Source organism: Pavona decussata, unplaced genomic scaffold (genome assembly GCF_977016875.1).
Source record: "Pavona decussata unplaced genomic scaffold, jaPavDecu1.1 SCAFFOLD_201, whole genome shotgun sequence".
NCBI lineage: Eukaryota > Metazoa > Cnidaria > Anthozoa > Scleractinia > Agariciidae > Pavona > Pavona decussata.
The window spans coordinates 1,110,001-1,126,960 of NW_028145609.1; the positions used below are offsets into that span (position 1 = coordinate 1,110,001).

The 16,960-nt window shown below is 37.7% G+C and overlaps 2 protein-coding genes across 6 annotated transcripts in view; one reads left to right on the forward strand and one right to left on the reverse strand.

The window, feature by feature from the left end:
* LOC146461214 (mast/stem cell growth factor receptor Kit-like) overlaps nt 1-9,557 on the reverse strand; it is a 17,885-nt gene extending 8,328 nt beyond the window's left edge. For 2 of the 3 annotated variants that reach the window (XM_085087032.1, XM_085087031.1), the window contains exons 1-5: nt 8,679-9,557; nt 7,947-8,357; nt 6,411-6,610; nt 2,121-2,244; nt 516-666 (exon numbers count right to left, since the gene is read on the reverse strand). In XM_085087032.1, coding sequence (XP_084943158.1) covers nt 516-666; nt 2,121-2,244; nt 6,411-6,610; nt 7,947-8,357; nt 8,679-8,736 — 944 coding nt within the window. In that variant the 5' untranslated portion in view covers nt 8,737-9,557. The remainder of the gene's footprint in view (nt 1-515; nt 667-2,120; nt 2,245-6,410; nt 6,611-7,946; nt 8,358-8,678) is intronic. The other variant, XM_085087033.1, reaches the window with a different exon arrangement.
* LOC146461204 (Fc receptor-like protein 5) overlaps nt 1-16,960 on the forward strand; it is a 288,679-nt gene that overhangs the window by 149,553 nt on the left and 122,166 nt on the right. The gene's annotated exons all lie outside the window — the stretch shown is intronic.

The window sequence follows — 16,960 nt, forward strand, 5'->3', positions numbered from 1 at the left end:
AGGATGAAAGTTCAGCTAACCAATCAAGCTATAAAAACCAGACTGGAATTTTAAGTTTCGGTTGAAGCTTTCTCAGCGTAGTTGCAAACGAGGTAAAAAAAAAAGTATATATGCCCAGTTCTTCTGCTGAGATTTAGGCATGCGGATTGAAATCCTTCATTGCAAGTTGGCCTTAGAAACGTTTTACTTGTGTTTGGTAATTTCTTTGATACCTATCAATGAAAGAAAAATAAATGACTATACTCCAGTACCAGTCTTTTATGTTTGAATGTTTCATAGTAGTATAGATCTTGCTCAGTTCAAACTGAAGTAACCTACCCCAGTCCTATCTGTTACCTTCATTCGGAGCTGAAGGTAAGACTTTGAAAGTACAGAAGACTTGGTCTGCTTTAAAAATGCTTTTGGAGTTTTGAGCAAGGGTGGGGTGAGGAGGGGGACAACCCTGCTCACCATCCTCAGGATCTCGGAAAACCTGACAGAGTGTTAAAAGTGTTAAGACCTTTAAAGATAAAAACCTTTCAATTTTCTTGCGATGTGACTTGCGGTAGCACCAGATGCTGATGATAATCGAAACTATCAGCAACAGAAGCAATGCAACACCAGAAGATATGTAGGCAACTGCATTTATGGAGGACTCATCCCCTTCCTCTTTGGGGGATTTAATTACTGGAGAGAAAAATAAACAAGAACATAACATGCACAATAACTAACACAGATCTTAATTAATAGTGGCTGATATGTTTAAACATGTTTATACAAGATAACAGACAAATTATTGTTTTCAAAGCAAAATGGGTGCGATGTTTCAAAGAGCTGGATGGTCTAATTTAGGAGATTTACTAAGATAACAGAAATGACAACTTTCCCTACTTTTGGGGTCTTTTATAATACAATTAAATGACGGAGGATGGGAATTCAATTCATGAAGTTGTTCATATTTACTTGACTTTGAAACTGATAGGCCGACAGAATCGATAATCCAACTGCATCTCAACACAGAGCTGCTCTGCATAAAGTTCTCCTTGCATTCCCCTTTCATGCTTAAATATAAGCATATTATTAATTATTCCATGATCACAAGGAGGTCTTGTGACCCAAATTTGTGCCAATAATTCCTTTCTAACAAATTTTAGGAACAGCTGATGGTAGGAGGATGGCCCCGGGTCAATTGCTAGATCACAACTCGTGATAAATTAATAAGACCATACCATATTAGTAAAATAACATGATTATATGGTACTGGTCCAGCTAAAGATTAATAGTATAACTTTATAATTAAATAGTAATTTGAAAACAAAAATAAATGGTTTTAAAGGAAATATCTTCATAACAAATCGTCATTGCACAAGTAACCATCGCAGCATTGTATAAAATAACCATCCATATCAGTTTTGTTACAAACGTCTTAGTGCATCCATATTTGAAACGCTTTTCAGCACTTGATCCTTGCTGATTCGAAACATAGTAGCATTGGCTACCAATGAAAATACATGGACGGCCTGGCCACTCTTTAAAGGTCATGTTACTGTAACATTCGAAGCATTTGAGCCTTTGATCTACGTGTTACAAGAAAACATAAACTATCAATACATGATGTAGGCACATTGGGATAACTTAATTTGAGTCTGGGGAGGATTGAAGATACACAGTGAATTCAGGCCTACGAACAAAAAAGCGATGAACTGGGCTTCCCTTTTGTTACACTTTATACCCCAGAAATCGCAGGACCCTTAAGAGCGTAAAAATAGGAAAGCGTTAAAAGGACAACCATCCGTTCAATATGAAGACATCGTTTTGTTAGCTAGATAGACGGAGAAGATATCATTTCCTGTTTTGTGACTGTGTTTGAAAAATAGATTTTTTTCTGGAAATGAGAAGATCACTGAGTTGTTATTACAGCTAACGGAAATAGGAATAAAATATGAATAGAATAAGCATTCGTGTGGTCTGTTTTTAAACTTATTTAAAAAATGTAAAGACGTTTCTCTTAATACCATTCGGGGCAAGCTACACAATACCTGTAGCAGTGACGAACAGAAAAAATGAAGTCATTCGCAAAACCGCCTACGTTTCTTCCATACAGGTGTAAATACATTCTAAGGCATTACTTTAGCTTGTACCTGAAGCTTGCTTTTCACAAACGTAAAGCATTGTTTGTTCGCAGTTTTCAACTTCAAGCTTCAAACCATCATCAGTTGACATCGTTACACATGCACTGCTCGTTTTGTCGCCAATCCACACATGCTGTGAAACAAGACAAAGATTGAATAGTTTTACAGTTAATTAATTACAGTACCCACGAGGATGATTTTCATCCCATTTAAATGCAGAGCCAACTACTCGAGTCAAGGTTACCAGATACCTTCAGAGGTGTCTCGCGTTTAAGCGATGTAGCGCGACCAGTTTAAACGGTAGATACCTAAACCCCTAGATCAAAGTAAAGCTTATAGAGCTGACTATCGAACTATACCAAGAATTTTGAAACAAAGTGAATTGTCGAATTTTTAACGATCTCTTAATGCGAGCACCCGAATCACCTTTTTAAAGCTACAAGTCAAAGCTAATTTTGTTTTTCGCTGATTTAATTTGCTCCTCAGTTTCTGGACCCAAAACGCTAAACACGTGTCTGCGTTTTGCCATATTCAATCGCAATGAACAGTTATAGAGCATTTTCGAAATAGGATGAAAAAAAATGTGGAGTGATCGTACAAAAATCGCTCTCGGAGTTATTTCGAAAGAAAAAATTCGCAGACGTGTTATTGTTGTTTGTAAGTTAAACTAGCTACTGTCCAAATTTGAAGGCAAACGAACAAATGCCTTTTGAGTTTTAGCTCTTTGAAGTGTCTCCTCCAAGTGAAAAAATTGATTCGAGAAAACAGCGCTAAAAATTCGGCAATTCGTTTTATTTCAAAATTCTTAGTTTAGTTTGATAGCCAGCTCTTTAAGCTTTAATTTGTTCTCAGGGTTCAAGTATCTACAGTTTAAACCGGACGCGCTACATCGCTTGTACGCGAGACTCCTCTGATGACACCTCTAAAGGTAACCTTAAATCAAATTGGCTCAAAAGTTACAAAAACCAATAGATAGGAATAAAAATGGCAAAAATAACAATAACAATAAACTTAAATTACTCAAAAAAGGTAGGAAACATTGAACTTTTGAAGAAAAAACATGCTCTAAATTGTCTGGCTTTTATGTAAAGATCATATATCATGTATGCGAGCAATCAAGTATTATACTAAATTGTTGCCAGTTAAGTCGTAGGTACGGAGACAAACTTTAGTGTTTGCGAAATTTTTCTCCCATCTTCGGATGAATAGTATAGACGGCCTGTTAATTTTTTTTCTCTATAAATTTAGAGTTTAAGTTTCCTTCCACCCAATGGACTATGTCAACATCTCACGACATGGTTGTTGTAACCGTGTGCCAAATGTTAAAGACATGGATGCTGCGATCGTCTGACAAATTTTTAAGACGCAGTTAGCGACATCATGTGGAGATCGTAGTAGACTTCTAAAGACGCTGATTTTGTCATAATGTGATAGCTTTTTAATACGCGGATGTTGTACTCTTGTGGCAGCTTTTTAACAAGCGGATGTTGTGATCATGTAGCAGGTTTTTAATACGCGGATGTTGTGATCATGTGGCAGGTTTTAACAAGCGGATGTTGTAATCATGTGGTAGCTTTTTAACAAGCGGATGTTGTGATCATGTGGCAGCTTTTTAACAAGCGGATGTTGTGATCATGTGACAGGTTTTTAATACGCGGATGTTGTGATCATGTGAAAGGTTTTTAATACACGGATGTTGTGATCATGTGGCAGCTTTTTAACAAGCGGATGTTGTGATCATGTGGCAGCTTTTTAACAAGCGGATGTTGTGATCATGTGACAGGTTTTTAATACGCGGATGTTGTAATCATGTCGCAGCTTTTTAATACACGGATGTTGTGATCATGTGGCAGCTTTTTAACAAGCGGATGTTGTGATCTTGTGGCAGGTTTTTAATACGCGGATGTTGTGATCATGTGGCAGCCGTTTAATACGTGGATGTTGTGATCTTGTGGCAGGTTTTTAATACGCGGATGTTGTGATCTTGTGGCAGCCGTTTAATACATGGATGTTGTGATCTTGTGGCAGGTTTTTAATACGCGGATGTTGTGATCATGTGGCAGCCGTTTAATACATGGATGTTGTGATCTTGTGGCAGGTTTTTAATACGCGGATGTTTTGATTTTGTGGCAGGTTTTTGAGACGCGGATGTTGTGATTTTGTGGCAGCTTTTTGAGACGCAGATGTCTTGATTTTGTGGCAGCTTTTTGAGACGCGGATGTTGTGATTTTGTGGTAGCTTTTTGAGACGCAGATGTTTTGATTTTGTGGCAGCTTTTTGAGACGCGGATGTTGTGATTTTGTGGTAGCTTTTTAAGACGCGGATGTTGTGATTTTGTGGCAGCTTTTTGAGACGCGGATGTTGTGATCTTGTGGCAGGTTTTTAATACGCGGATGTTGTGATCTTGTGACAGGTTTTCAATACGCGGATGCTGTGATCATGTGGCAGCTGTTTAATACATGGATGTTGTGATTTTGTGGTAGCTTTTTAAGACGCAGATGTTTTGATTTTGTGGCAGCTTTTTGAGACGCGGATGTTGTGATTTTGTGGCAGCTTTTTGAGACGCAGATGTTTTGATTTTGTGGCAGCTTTTTGAGGCGCGGATGTTGCGATTTTGTGGCAGCTTTTTGAGACGCGGATGTTGTGATTTTGTGGCAGCTTTTTGAGACGTGGATGTTGTGATTTTGTGGCAGCTTTTTGAGACGCGGATGTTGTGATTTTGTGGCAGCTTTTTGAGACGCCGATGTTGTGATTTTGTGGTAGCTTTTTGAGACGCGGATGTTGTGATTTTGTGGTAGCTTTTTGAGACGCGGATGTTGTGATCGAGTGGCAGCTTTTTAATACACGGATGTTGTAATCTCGTTGCAGGTTTTTAATACGCGGATGCTGTGATCATGTGGCAGCTGTTTAATACATGGATGTTGTGATTTTGTGGTAGCTTTTTAAGACGCAGATGTTTTGATTTTGTGGCAGCTTTTTGAGACGCGGATGTTGTGATTTTGTGGCAGCTTTTTGAGACGCAGATGTTTTGATTTTGTGGCAGCTTTTTGAGGCGCGGATGTTGCGATTTTGTGGCAGCTTTTTGAGACGTGGATGTTGTGATTTTGTGGCAGCTTTTTGAGACGTGGATGTTGTGATTTTGTGGCAGCTTTTTGAGACGCGGATGTTGTGATTTTGTGGCAGCTTTTTGAGACGCGGATGTTGTGATTTTGTGGTAGCTTTTTGAGACGCGGATGTTGTGATCGAGTGGCAGCTTTTTAATACACCGATGTTGTAATCTCGTTGCAGGTTTTTAATACATGGATGTTGTGATCTTGTGGCAGCTTTTTAATACGCGCATAATGTGATCTTGTGGCAGCTTTTTAATACACGGATGTTGTGATCTCTTTGCAGCTTTTTAATACATGGATGTTGTGATCTTGTGGCAGCTTTTTAATACGCGGATATTGTGATCATGTGGCAGCTTTTTAATTCACGAATGTTGTGATCTTGTGGTAGCTTTTTAATACAGGGATGTTGCGATCTCTATCGCAGTTTTTTGAGACGCGGATATTGTGGTCTTGTGGCAATTTTTTGAGACGCGGATGTTGTTAACTTGTGGCAGCTATATGAGATGCATATGATGCGATCTTGTGTCAGTTTTTTGAGAGGCGGATATTGTGATCTTGTGGCAACATTTTAAGACTAAGATATTATGACCGGCCCATTTTTCTGGAAGCAAGAATCCAACTTTCGGCACTTGTAAAATCATAAATTATTTTTTGTCGGAAAACCGCAGATTTTTTGTCGGGGTCAAATCGGGAGAAAATTTGTCGGCCGATCAGCTTGCCGCACACTAGCCGATTTTTTGTCCATTGTTCGATCTCCGTGCTGATCTAAGCTCCGATCTCAGCCATTTTGGAAAAGACGCTTGTTTACGTGACTCTCGTTTACATTTCCTAATTGGTTGAGACGCGTGCGATTGTCTTGGTCCACCGCACAGTAGTCGACAAGTGATTTCACTGCGGAAGAATATACCATAATAAGTAGCTTTTAGTGATTTTTTTCCACCAAAAAAAAACAAGAAAAACTTGAAAAAGTTCGCCATTTTTTCAAGTTGCTTCAGTTGCATCCTAACCATCCCTGGCCAAAGATAATTAACACTAGTTTCTGTGCACTAGTAGGGTTATTGTTAACATGAATGAACCATTATTTTAACGATCCACCAATACAAATACATTTTCTGGCTATTCCAAGGACACTAAAAAAAGGTGAGTGCAAGTTCGTTATAATATTCTGCTAAATGCTCTTTTAACTTACACTCGTTGCGTTTTTAAGACCAGTCAAATCCAGGTAAAAAGCTATGAAACCTCGCTTTTCTTTTTCATCGGTCTTAAGCAAATCTCCTCCGGATGCTTGACAGTCCCGACGTGCATCAAACCACGTTTTCCACTTGTCACTGGCCTTGTAGCAAGTCAAGCCATTGAGAAACCAGTCAGCTGTAGGGCAAGGCAGTGGGCCTAAAAAGGAAAAACAATCAATTCCAGCGTACCCCTTTTATGACAAATATAGAGTTAGGCACACCCCACCCCACCCCCCCCTTAACCTCACCCACCCCTCCCCCTTTACGTACGACACTTAATTATTACTGCCACTTTTCTATCGCTGTTTATCCTAGTAATACAGATGTCTTAGTGTTCAGCTCTAAAATCTGCTTAGCAGATGCTACTTACGGATCAAAATTACGGTCACCTAAGCTGAATTAGCGAATTTTATCATCATGGGATTTTATTTTAGCAGTATCGCTAATTTTAGGAGTACAAAAAGGATTCCGGGTTTGTGATGTGCGTGTTTTTTCAATTTCTTTAGCTTATGTCATGCGACATACGAAACCCATCTTTAGGTAACTTGCATTTGTTTTGGATTCTTTTCCTCCGACTGCTTTGTAAACTCCTTGATATATGTGTTTCTACGTAATTTGCTCAAATTCTCCTTGAATAACCGATATTAACCGGCACACAGCGAGAACATTTAAGCAAACGGACTTGAAAGACTGTCTCCTGTGTTCTCAAATCGTTTTCAAAGATATATTTGTGTAAGATGATACTGCTCACCTGTTCAGCTGCTTTCTAAACAACATGTTTGTCCGCTCAAAAGGAAAGAAATTAGTTTTCCAGTGTACGGAAATTTTAAACTGACATTTTGCCGAAGAAACAGATATCGACAGAACAGATATCCAAAAAGCTATCCCAAATGGAATGTTGTTTGTCCAAGAGTATTCCTTGCAGGTAGAATTTATCCTATGGCCTATTTTCGTGACCCATTTAACAAGTTACACAGGAAAACTTGCGAGAAAAATGAACACCTTTATTGATTTATTTATTTATTTATTTATTTATTTCTTATTGGGGGATATTAACTCATATAAATATTTTTTGTATATATCTATTTTATTTTATTCTTCAAAGAACGCCTACGTCTCTTTTGAAAAGGCAACTTGTAAACAATTTAGAACACTTGTATTACTTAAAATTAAGAAGCAGCCAAAAACATCTCATTAAAGAATCTAAACAGCTGTGTTGGTAAGACAAACTGTAGCAGGTTTCAAAACAGTATGATATGTGACAAACAAAACATCAAGCTTGACTGCTCCGTTTAAATTTGCTCGTTTTCTTCTTCATTCCTTAACGTTAAAAAAACATTCAGAAATTTGCCAAGTTTTGATTAAATAATCTGACGCTAATGGACTTCCCCCAGCGTAACTTATTGATCGCAACGATCGACAAACAAACCTAATAATGCACAGTTCTTATTATTTTTTTTTCTCTTTCTTGCGCTTTTTGACGGCAATCCTACCTTTAGGCTTTTCACAGATGAACTCTTGGTTTTCCTTGTAGTTGCAATTTGTAAAATCCGAACCATCTCTTGATAGTTGAACACAACCAATGCCAGAATGGTTACACGGTTTGTCATTAAGCCAGTCTGCGTAAACAGAACTGTTAAAAGGTGTTCCATCACTCCAAAGATATCCGCCTTCCTGAAACCAGTAAACCAAGCCAATCCAAGCATGATCAGTCTTTTGCTGTGAAGAGAAGTTTCTAACAAGTTCCATTTCCTTTTCACTCCCTATGCTGGCGAGATTCCCTCCAAAACCACGACACACATTCGAAGCTGTCAACCAGTCGAATTCGGACGTGTTTCGGTATTTGTGCATCAGAATATAGCAGGAGTTATTAAATTCTTTCCAATCATCTGGGCAAACTGAATCTAGAGGGAAAAACGTAAAGTAGTCAGATTATACCTAGAAAATATTTTTTATTTTCTGTACAAAAGTAAAACAAAAACATTTTAGGCAAAAATTTGACCTACCAATCTGTTAACTACATTAGGACGAAATACGGTATACGATGTTGTAGGATGCAGAATTGTTTTGATGAAATAATAAACAATCAAAGGCGCACAGGTACAGTTCGAGAAAATCAAACTAGCACAAAGAAACGAAATATTTTTTCAGTGCTTGTGCGTAATTCACAAAAAGCAATTGTAAGAAGTGTTACCCAGTTAAACAAACGGCTGAAATTAACATACCAGCTTTAGACGGTATTCCCATTAGAAGAAGGAGAGCGAGGGAAACAATCTTCGCCATTTTATGTCACCAGAAATGCAGCGGCTATAAACACAGAAAGGATAACCAAAGAACAGTTCGCATCTTTGTAACAAAGGAAATAATTTGTCCTATTAAGCTGCTCTCTGATAGCCTGTGCGCTCACATGCTTGCTGCCTCCTTTTTCGCTCAAAGGAAATATGCAACGTCTGCGTGTAGGCAACTATTTAACAATGCTAATTCTTGGCACCTGTCGACACACTGCATGATACTCAATCTGGCTTATTAACAGTATAACATCTTGCCTGACATGGATCCTACAAACTTCATGTTCAATCGTTCTACTCCTTTCCATTTTTAAGAAGCAGCAAATATCACATTTTAGTTCCAAGTTATTTACTGTCCTAATCAATTAACCAGAAAGGCTTGCTTGTTGTGATGTTTAGAGATGACTGAAGGAACACGTTAAGTTTAATAAATTCACCGCTAACGTAAAAAGATTTTCTTCTAGCTGAGGGGGTGGCACAGCCCCCAGTAACAGCTGGATAATTTTTAGACGTCAAAGGGGCGCTGGCAGCGTAAAAGCATTGCGTATGCTGTTTGGGCTCGGACGCTGATCGGGCTCATTAAAAGTTTGCTGGTAATAGAAATTGTCGTCACTAAAACAAGAATAGCCGAGCGAATAAGAATTTTTTTCCCTTCTTGCCATGCGAAAAAATTAGTTAATCGGCAGTAATGTTTTCTGTGAAAAGTCTGTGAACATCTGGAGTTAGTTAATATAGCGCACAACACAGGTATAATATAAACACGAGCTCTAAACACGGGGCAAGAAATATAAGCTGAATGATTTTGGTAGAACCATATTTTTCTTAAATATATTTTCTTTATGTCGTTATGTCATTTTGTTGATAGTGCGGAACCGGGTTTGTCACCAATGATGTTATACTTAGTCCATTTCTCGTCGTTTGCGCCTTTCGATGTCAGTAACTGTTATCTATTCCCCTAGTTTTCAAAGTCTCCAAGCTGTTATGAGTATAATACTGTAAATAGAAGCGCTATTAAGAGGCCACCGGTCGCGCGGTGGCGGCTCCCTTTTTTCAGTCCCAGTTGCGTTTCTGCTATTGTTTATGCCAAGAATTAATGTACATAGCTTGGCTTTGTTTCGTCCACGTCCCAGTGAATAATCTGAGTTGAAATCACTCTTTCTAAAGTTTTAATGCCGACCATAAAAAAATCGACTTACGATTGTACTTTACATCGGTGGACAGATGCCACCACCAGCGGTTATGCAAATTTGTGATATACCTGAAATAAAAAGTTCCGATAATTTTCTGGGCCCAGTTGTTCAAAGCCCGATAAAGCTAATCCTGGATTAACGCAAACTTTTACTTGAGTTCAATTACTAATCCAAAAAGATTCTCCCAAAAGATTTTCGGCCCTCAGTTTTGACTTAGACTTTTCTTTACCTTTAGCTTGAAATTAGCCTTTAAACCTATTTTAACGAGCGACGATGAAAGCCTCGATTAACTTTTAACCGTGGAATAGCGTTAATCGGCTTTCGAACAACCCGGCCCTTTTTGTTTAAGGACGGTACTTACTTTTGCTACTGCGCTTACGTTCTGCGCGGGTTTCCTAAGTGCCTTCTACTACAGTGATATTTTTGCGCACTTTAAAACTGTGCAGACATTCTGACATAAGTGCAGATAATGGATTATGATTGGGCTATTTTTGTTAAAGCAATGAGAACAATACAGAACAAAAATACCCCTCCTTGGAGAGAACACGTTTAATCCAGTTTTAATTAATTTCTTCATATGGCACTGTTTTGTAAAACACGGGTTTTAGAATTCAACGCATGTGTGTTTTGGGGATCCCAGACCCTCAACATTTTCCGGTATTTTTAATTATGTCAGCTTTCTTGTTTAGGATCGTCGACAAAGATGTCAGTCTAAAATACGCTTTTGATTAATTTTCCCAGGTTTAGAAGTCGTGGCAAAGGTGTGATTTTTAAAGAGGATTTGAGTGTTTTAGGGAATAATATATCACTTTCTTGTTATTTGGTGTTTTTATGTTACAACGTCAATTTTATTTCTCTGCAGCAAAAATAAGCCTGTCGTACTAATCTTAAACAGTTTACATTTTATTATCTATAATGTAGGTCCTAAAACTTAGAATTCTCTTTCAACACATATCACATGTTCATCTACCTTTCCCACCTTCAAGAAAGAAATGAACGAGTTTTTTATTGAAATAATTCTGATTTGTTCATGCCGTACATACGCAGCAGTATTTGTATTTATTTTGCTTTTGAAGTGACCTCTTTATATAAGCCCAATGGTTTCCTGAGATCTCCTTGTCATATCTTTATTGCTACTCTTGTATCAGACTAGATCATTGTGTTTTATGGCAAATAGAAAAGAAGACTAACTATTATAGTCTACCAACCTAATTAGTTTGTCGCTGTTTACCTTCTCCGTTATCAGTAACTGCTTTTAATATTTATAAGAATAATGTTTGAAATTTACTAATTTGCACCCCCAACCATCAGCTGCCAGCACACATTGTCTCCCGCGTCATTGCTAAATATACTGCACCGTTAATTGACCATGTGAAACATATTATATCCAATTGGTTTTCTATTTTTTTTAGGAAATTTTATCCCCCTTTGTTATGTTACTTGAATTTCAACAACATTGCTGCTTTTCTGTGTCAAGGGAAATATATCCCTTCAGCATACTTTTACCTTTCGTTCTTCTTTCGCTCTTCTTTCTAAAAATTGTATTGTCGAAATCCTACAGAGGAAGTTTTAAAGAGTAAATTGAAATAAGAGCCTGTATTAATAATCGGCGTGTTTCAACAGCCAATAGGAGAGATCCATGGTCATACTTTTGAATTCGTGGATGACATATCTGTCTTTCAGTTGAGTTTTAACCGATCTGTCACTGACCAATCAGTCGCTTTTGGTCTCGTATTATCCAACACTACATACAGTGAGTTATCATTTGGCATCAAGTTGTCTCCATTCAAGTATGGCAGGTTGTTTCCTCTCCATTCTTGATTTCCTTCTCTTGTGTTTTCTTTGCAAAATTTGTCTGCAGTATAATACAGAAGCCCAGCAAGGTAAGGAAATAACTTTTGTCGGAAGTGTTTTTCATTTATTTATTTTATTTATAATTTTTTTTTTACCAAAAATGTGTCATAGGATGTACTGGATCCCATTTCCCAAAAGGCAATAATCAAAACCTACCATTCCCTGAACCTTTCTTGATCTTTATTGATTGTGTAAGGTTAATTCTTCTTGTAGCGTCTTTATCGATTTATGTGACATAAACTCTTACTGGGTTTGATAAGCTATAGGGGCTGGAAACTTAACGGGTCCTTGCAAGAAGTTATTTAACCTAAATACGCAATAAGACAGATGGAGTGCAACATGCAAGTTTTCGTTTGTGATCAAGTCTGGATACGAATTTTTATACCGAAAATTCCAATTACTTATCTCATACGCTTCTTATGACAATTTGTTAACTCTTGACGTCTCTTTCTGTCTCACATTATACCGGCTCACCAACAAGAAAAAAATGTTTAGACTTTTCCCGCGTGTTGTAAAAAAGCGTTTACTGCCTTAAAAATGAGGGAAAACAACCGACTGTTTTGTCATTTCACTATAGATATGGTATTTATCCAGTTTCTGGATTAAAAAGCAGAAAAATAAATTTCGTGTTAACATGTTCGTTCGCATGTTTGGAATTAAATTTTCTTTGGAGTTTATCATAGCATACCTTCCAATATGTTCCTTTTCTGGCCCTCGAATTGTCAATCGCTGTTTTTAATAATTGGCGTTTGCCGAAAATTGATTTAAATTTCATGCCAACTTGTACAACAAATACCGCCGACTGTTTACAAGAAGTTATTTTTCAGCTTCCCTTTTATAAGGGAAACGTTTACTGCCTTAAAACGGAGGGAAAACACCAAATGGTTTTGTCATTTTAGCATAGAAAGTATGGTAAAGTTGGTCGAGTTCTTGAATTGACAAGCAGAAAATATGTTTCGAGTACAACTCACCAAAAACAAATTAGGTTTAGATAGATGCATTTCTACAAGTCTTTCCACTCATTTTGCTCCGCACGGCGTGCAGAAATATGTCTCCTATAAGTTGTGGCAATTTCGATTTAGTTTACTGAAAACTTGCAGGTTGTCGAAAATTTAAAAACTTAGAGTAAAACTATCGAAGCAAAATCGTTTAAAGCATCGATCTGGAAATGTGGGAGAAACAAGCTGTCCAACAGGGAAATATTAAACGCTCTCTTTCCAAAATTATTGCTAGAAACGACGAAATTTGCCAACCAGCGCAAATAATGCAATTGTTAATTCATTGCTAAAGGGAAGTCTTTAAACAAACGGAAACATTTACTTTAATACTCTAGTTCTTTCTGGCCCTTTTATTTACCATTTTACGGTGAATCAGTGAAAGTTAAAATGTTGAGGTGAACCCATAGAATTCCACCTGCGCAGGGAAATCGAAAACAACACGAGGTGAAGAAAATTTTTTAGACATCAGTGCGAATCGAACCCACGACCCAAGCAGATCGGGTGTGATAACGATGGGAATTCAAGGGAATGAGAATGCCTTTGGAGGGTACAATATACGTTTAATGTTATTCTTGATGTTTCCCTAACCCTAACCCAATTCCTTTGCCATGGATGGAATGTTTACCTTCTTTCAAGTGTCGAGATGGTAGACAATCAGTATGGCCACAGAAAGTTGCAAATTAAGGTTTCTGGGCGAATTATTTTCCCATACTGAGTGTATTGATGCTTCTTTGCTGATTTCTAAGACCTGTGGATCTAATTCTAATCGAGGATGAAAGAATTGGCAAGGAAATATTGAGATGAATAAAACATAGCAAAATGGAATTTGTTTATTTTATTTTCTAGACGATATAATTTCTTATTTTTAATGCTTTTTTTTCAAATTGATCGTTTTAGATCAAGGCGTCGTCATAAAGTTACCAGCTGAGTGAAATTATCTATTCGACAGGTTTTCTCTGCATTTAGCATAGTTAATTATCACCATTTCAACGGCTGCGTACAGTTTTGTTAAAGCTATTTACATACGAGCGGCAACATACAGTTGTAGTTTGCTGTAATTGGAAACTATTTGTTGTTGTTGTTGTGTTTTTTTATTCTTTTTTCTTGGTTGTTGTTGTTTTACCGTTTTTTGGAGCATGTTTGGAATAAAATTTTCTTTGGAGTTTATCATACCAAACCTTCCAATATGTTCCTCTTCTGGCCCTCGAATTGTCAATCGATCGCTGTTAATAATCACATGAATGGCGTTTGCCGAAAACTGTTTTAATTTTTTTTATACCAATTTGTACAAAAAATACCGTCTGCTTACAAAAAGTTGTTTTTCAGATAATTTTCTATATATTTCAGCTGCAATGCACGAATAACGTTTACCCAAAACGTTATTTTTCATCACCAACCATTTGCAACATTCATAAGCTTTTGCATGCCATTATTTATTGTATATTTTTCCTAATTATTGGTCATCCATCACCCATTAAGGATCAATATTCCAAAGAATAGCGTTTGTCAAATGCTCTTTACAGTTTATTAATTTGCGTCACAAAACGTCGTCGACCGTCACACGTGGGTTGTTTTCGCCTGTATTTTTCCTTCATACTGCCGGGAGGGTTTTAACTCCTTATCTATTGTAATCATTAACGCGCCAAGTGTTTTTTTTTCCCAAGAAGGGGCATCACCGTATCAGATTTTATTAGTTTTTTTTAAAATATTATCTCGCATTGGCTCTTTGCCACGAGGAAAATACTTTGGGATTCGGCTTTAAAAGATAAAGTTCAAAGGCTTTTACTGGGCTAAACAGGCTTTAGGGTCGTTCATGTAATATATCAAACACGAGGAAGAGTGTCTCCTCCGATTTCCAAACACCAAGAAGTAGGTTGGAAACACGAGGTGCAGCCGAGTTTTTTTTTAACCAACTTCGAGGTGTTTGGAAATAGGAGGAAACACTCTCTCGAGTGTTTGATATAGCTTCTCAAACTATTGATAATTCTTGGAGAAATTCGAAGCAAAAGTTCACAAAATTTTATGATAATTCATATCACATTTCTAAACCTCCTTCACGGTAGTGATTTGCTTTGTTTTGGCTTGATGAAATATTAATGAGTTTGAGAAACATACGTCTTTCACCTGAAGAATCGTTACGGTCCTCTTTCCCTCTGTGGTTTTTGTCTAACTCGTCTATCGCCAGATAAACTTATTTTTCCGTCGTATCATTCAGTTTCTATAGTGAACGTCTGATTTGTGAGGGGCTGAAGATTTCCTCGTCCGCGACGGAATAAGCTAAGAGGAAAGTAAGATTAAATCAGGCCGCAGCTACCAACAATCACTAAAAACTAAAACTCAGAACGTTGAAGCTGGCAAATTTCAGGTCAGGCCCCCGACCTCAGGTTGAAACAACAGCACGGTAGTAATTGAAGCTCTTGTTTCGTCGCCAGCAGAGGCCGTGCTGCTGAGGGGTCTTTGGTGCAACCAGTTCCGCGATGTCTTCACGAAAGGACACACAGTGCAGCAATTTTTATCACGCGGGTTAAATAAATATTCCCTAGGCTGTGAATAAGATGTATTAAACTATGCTTTTCAAACCTACATATGATATTATTTCATGAAAACTTACTTGGAATAGTAGACTCCAATCAATTAAGTGAAATGTTGTGCTGATTCTGATTATGAAACGTTCAACAAACGTACTTTTAAGTACGCTTAATTTCAGTCATCACCGCTTTTTTATTAGAATGATAATCCTGCTAGTGCTAGATATTTCGGTAACAGTTGATTACTAAACAATTTGCTTTCAGCTTCCCCCGAGGAAAAGAAAGTCCTTGATGAGAAAGAACAAGAACGCGTTAAGAATAATCTACTGGCTAGAATAGCCGCGGAGATTGAACGCACTCGGCCTTATACAGGTAGGTAGAGAACTGAATACACGACGGCATTTTTTTTTTTAATTTCTTTATTTTACGTTCTCACATTCTTAATTTTGCTGTAGTTCCACCGGAGATTACAGAAATCTCTAATGACCAGACAAAGAATGAGGGGGATGTTTTGACACTCAAATGTACAGCCTGTGGCGTTCCAACGCCAAAGATCGTCTGGACGCGAGTTTCTGATAACAGTGTGGTCACGTTTCCTTTGACTATCAGTGGTAAACAGGATGAAGGAGTCTACAAATGTACTGCTGATAATGGTGTTGGAAATGTTACTACTGGAAGCGTCAACGTGTTTGTACAAAGTGAGTCAGTAAGTTTATGAAACTAGTGTAACATTTATTGCCTGGTAATGTGCAAAGGGTAACAAGTGTGGACAAGTTAAACAATGCCCTTACTAAAACTCTCTTTTCACTCATAATCGGAAAGTACTCCGGAGTTAGATGAACATGAATATATGAAAGTTAATATATTTCAACTGCGGAAGAAAGAATGAATAAGTGAATAATCATTGCAGTTATATACACAACTTAAGCAGAAACGAAATGAAATCCTTAAAAAAAAATTCAGGCTTGAACGAGATTCGAACCCATAACCTCTGCGATGCCGGTGTAGTGCTCTGCCAATGAAACTATCAAGCCGACTGGGAGCTGGTCATATTGTGAATTCGTAATTCATCCGTAGAGGTGAAAGTGAATATATGAAAATTTATATGTTTGAACTGCAGAAGAAAGGATGAATAAGTGTATGATCATCGCAGTTATGTACGCAACTTAGGTAGTTGCGAAAATAAAGCCTGAAAATTTTTCGTTTTTCGATTTCCGTTCAAGCCTGAATTATAATCTATTATCAATTTATATTTCGTCATTCGCTTTTTCCCCCTACTTTCGTCCCATAGTTAGGTAGTAGTTTCGTATTAGCTATTTTGGCTTTTACTGTTAATCATAACGTCCAAACAGAATGGTAGTAGCACGAGGTTAAAGACAATGAATTCCGTGTAGAGGTGCATGAGGACACACTCGTACGCGTGCAAACGTTCAAGTAAGAGAAGTTGAAAGCAAAAGCCAATTTTACTCGAGCTAGACGCAGGATGTTGGCGGTAACAGATGATGATCATCCCCTAAGACATGGCGAAGTGCGAGACGAATGTCAAAGACTTGACAAGGCGTGGGAGTCGGCGAGGAATGTTATGGAAAACCTCTCTGAAGAATATTCACGACAAGGAGATCGATACAATAGAAGAAAACTCGGAAGAG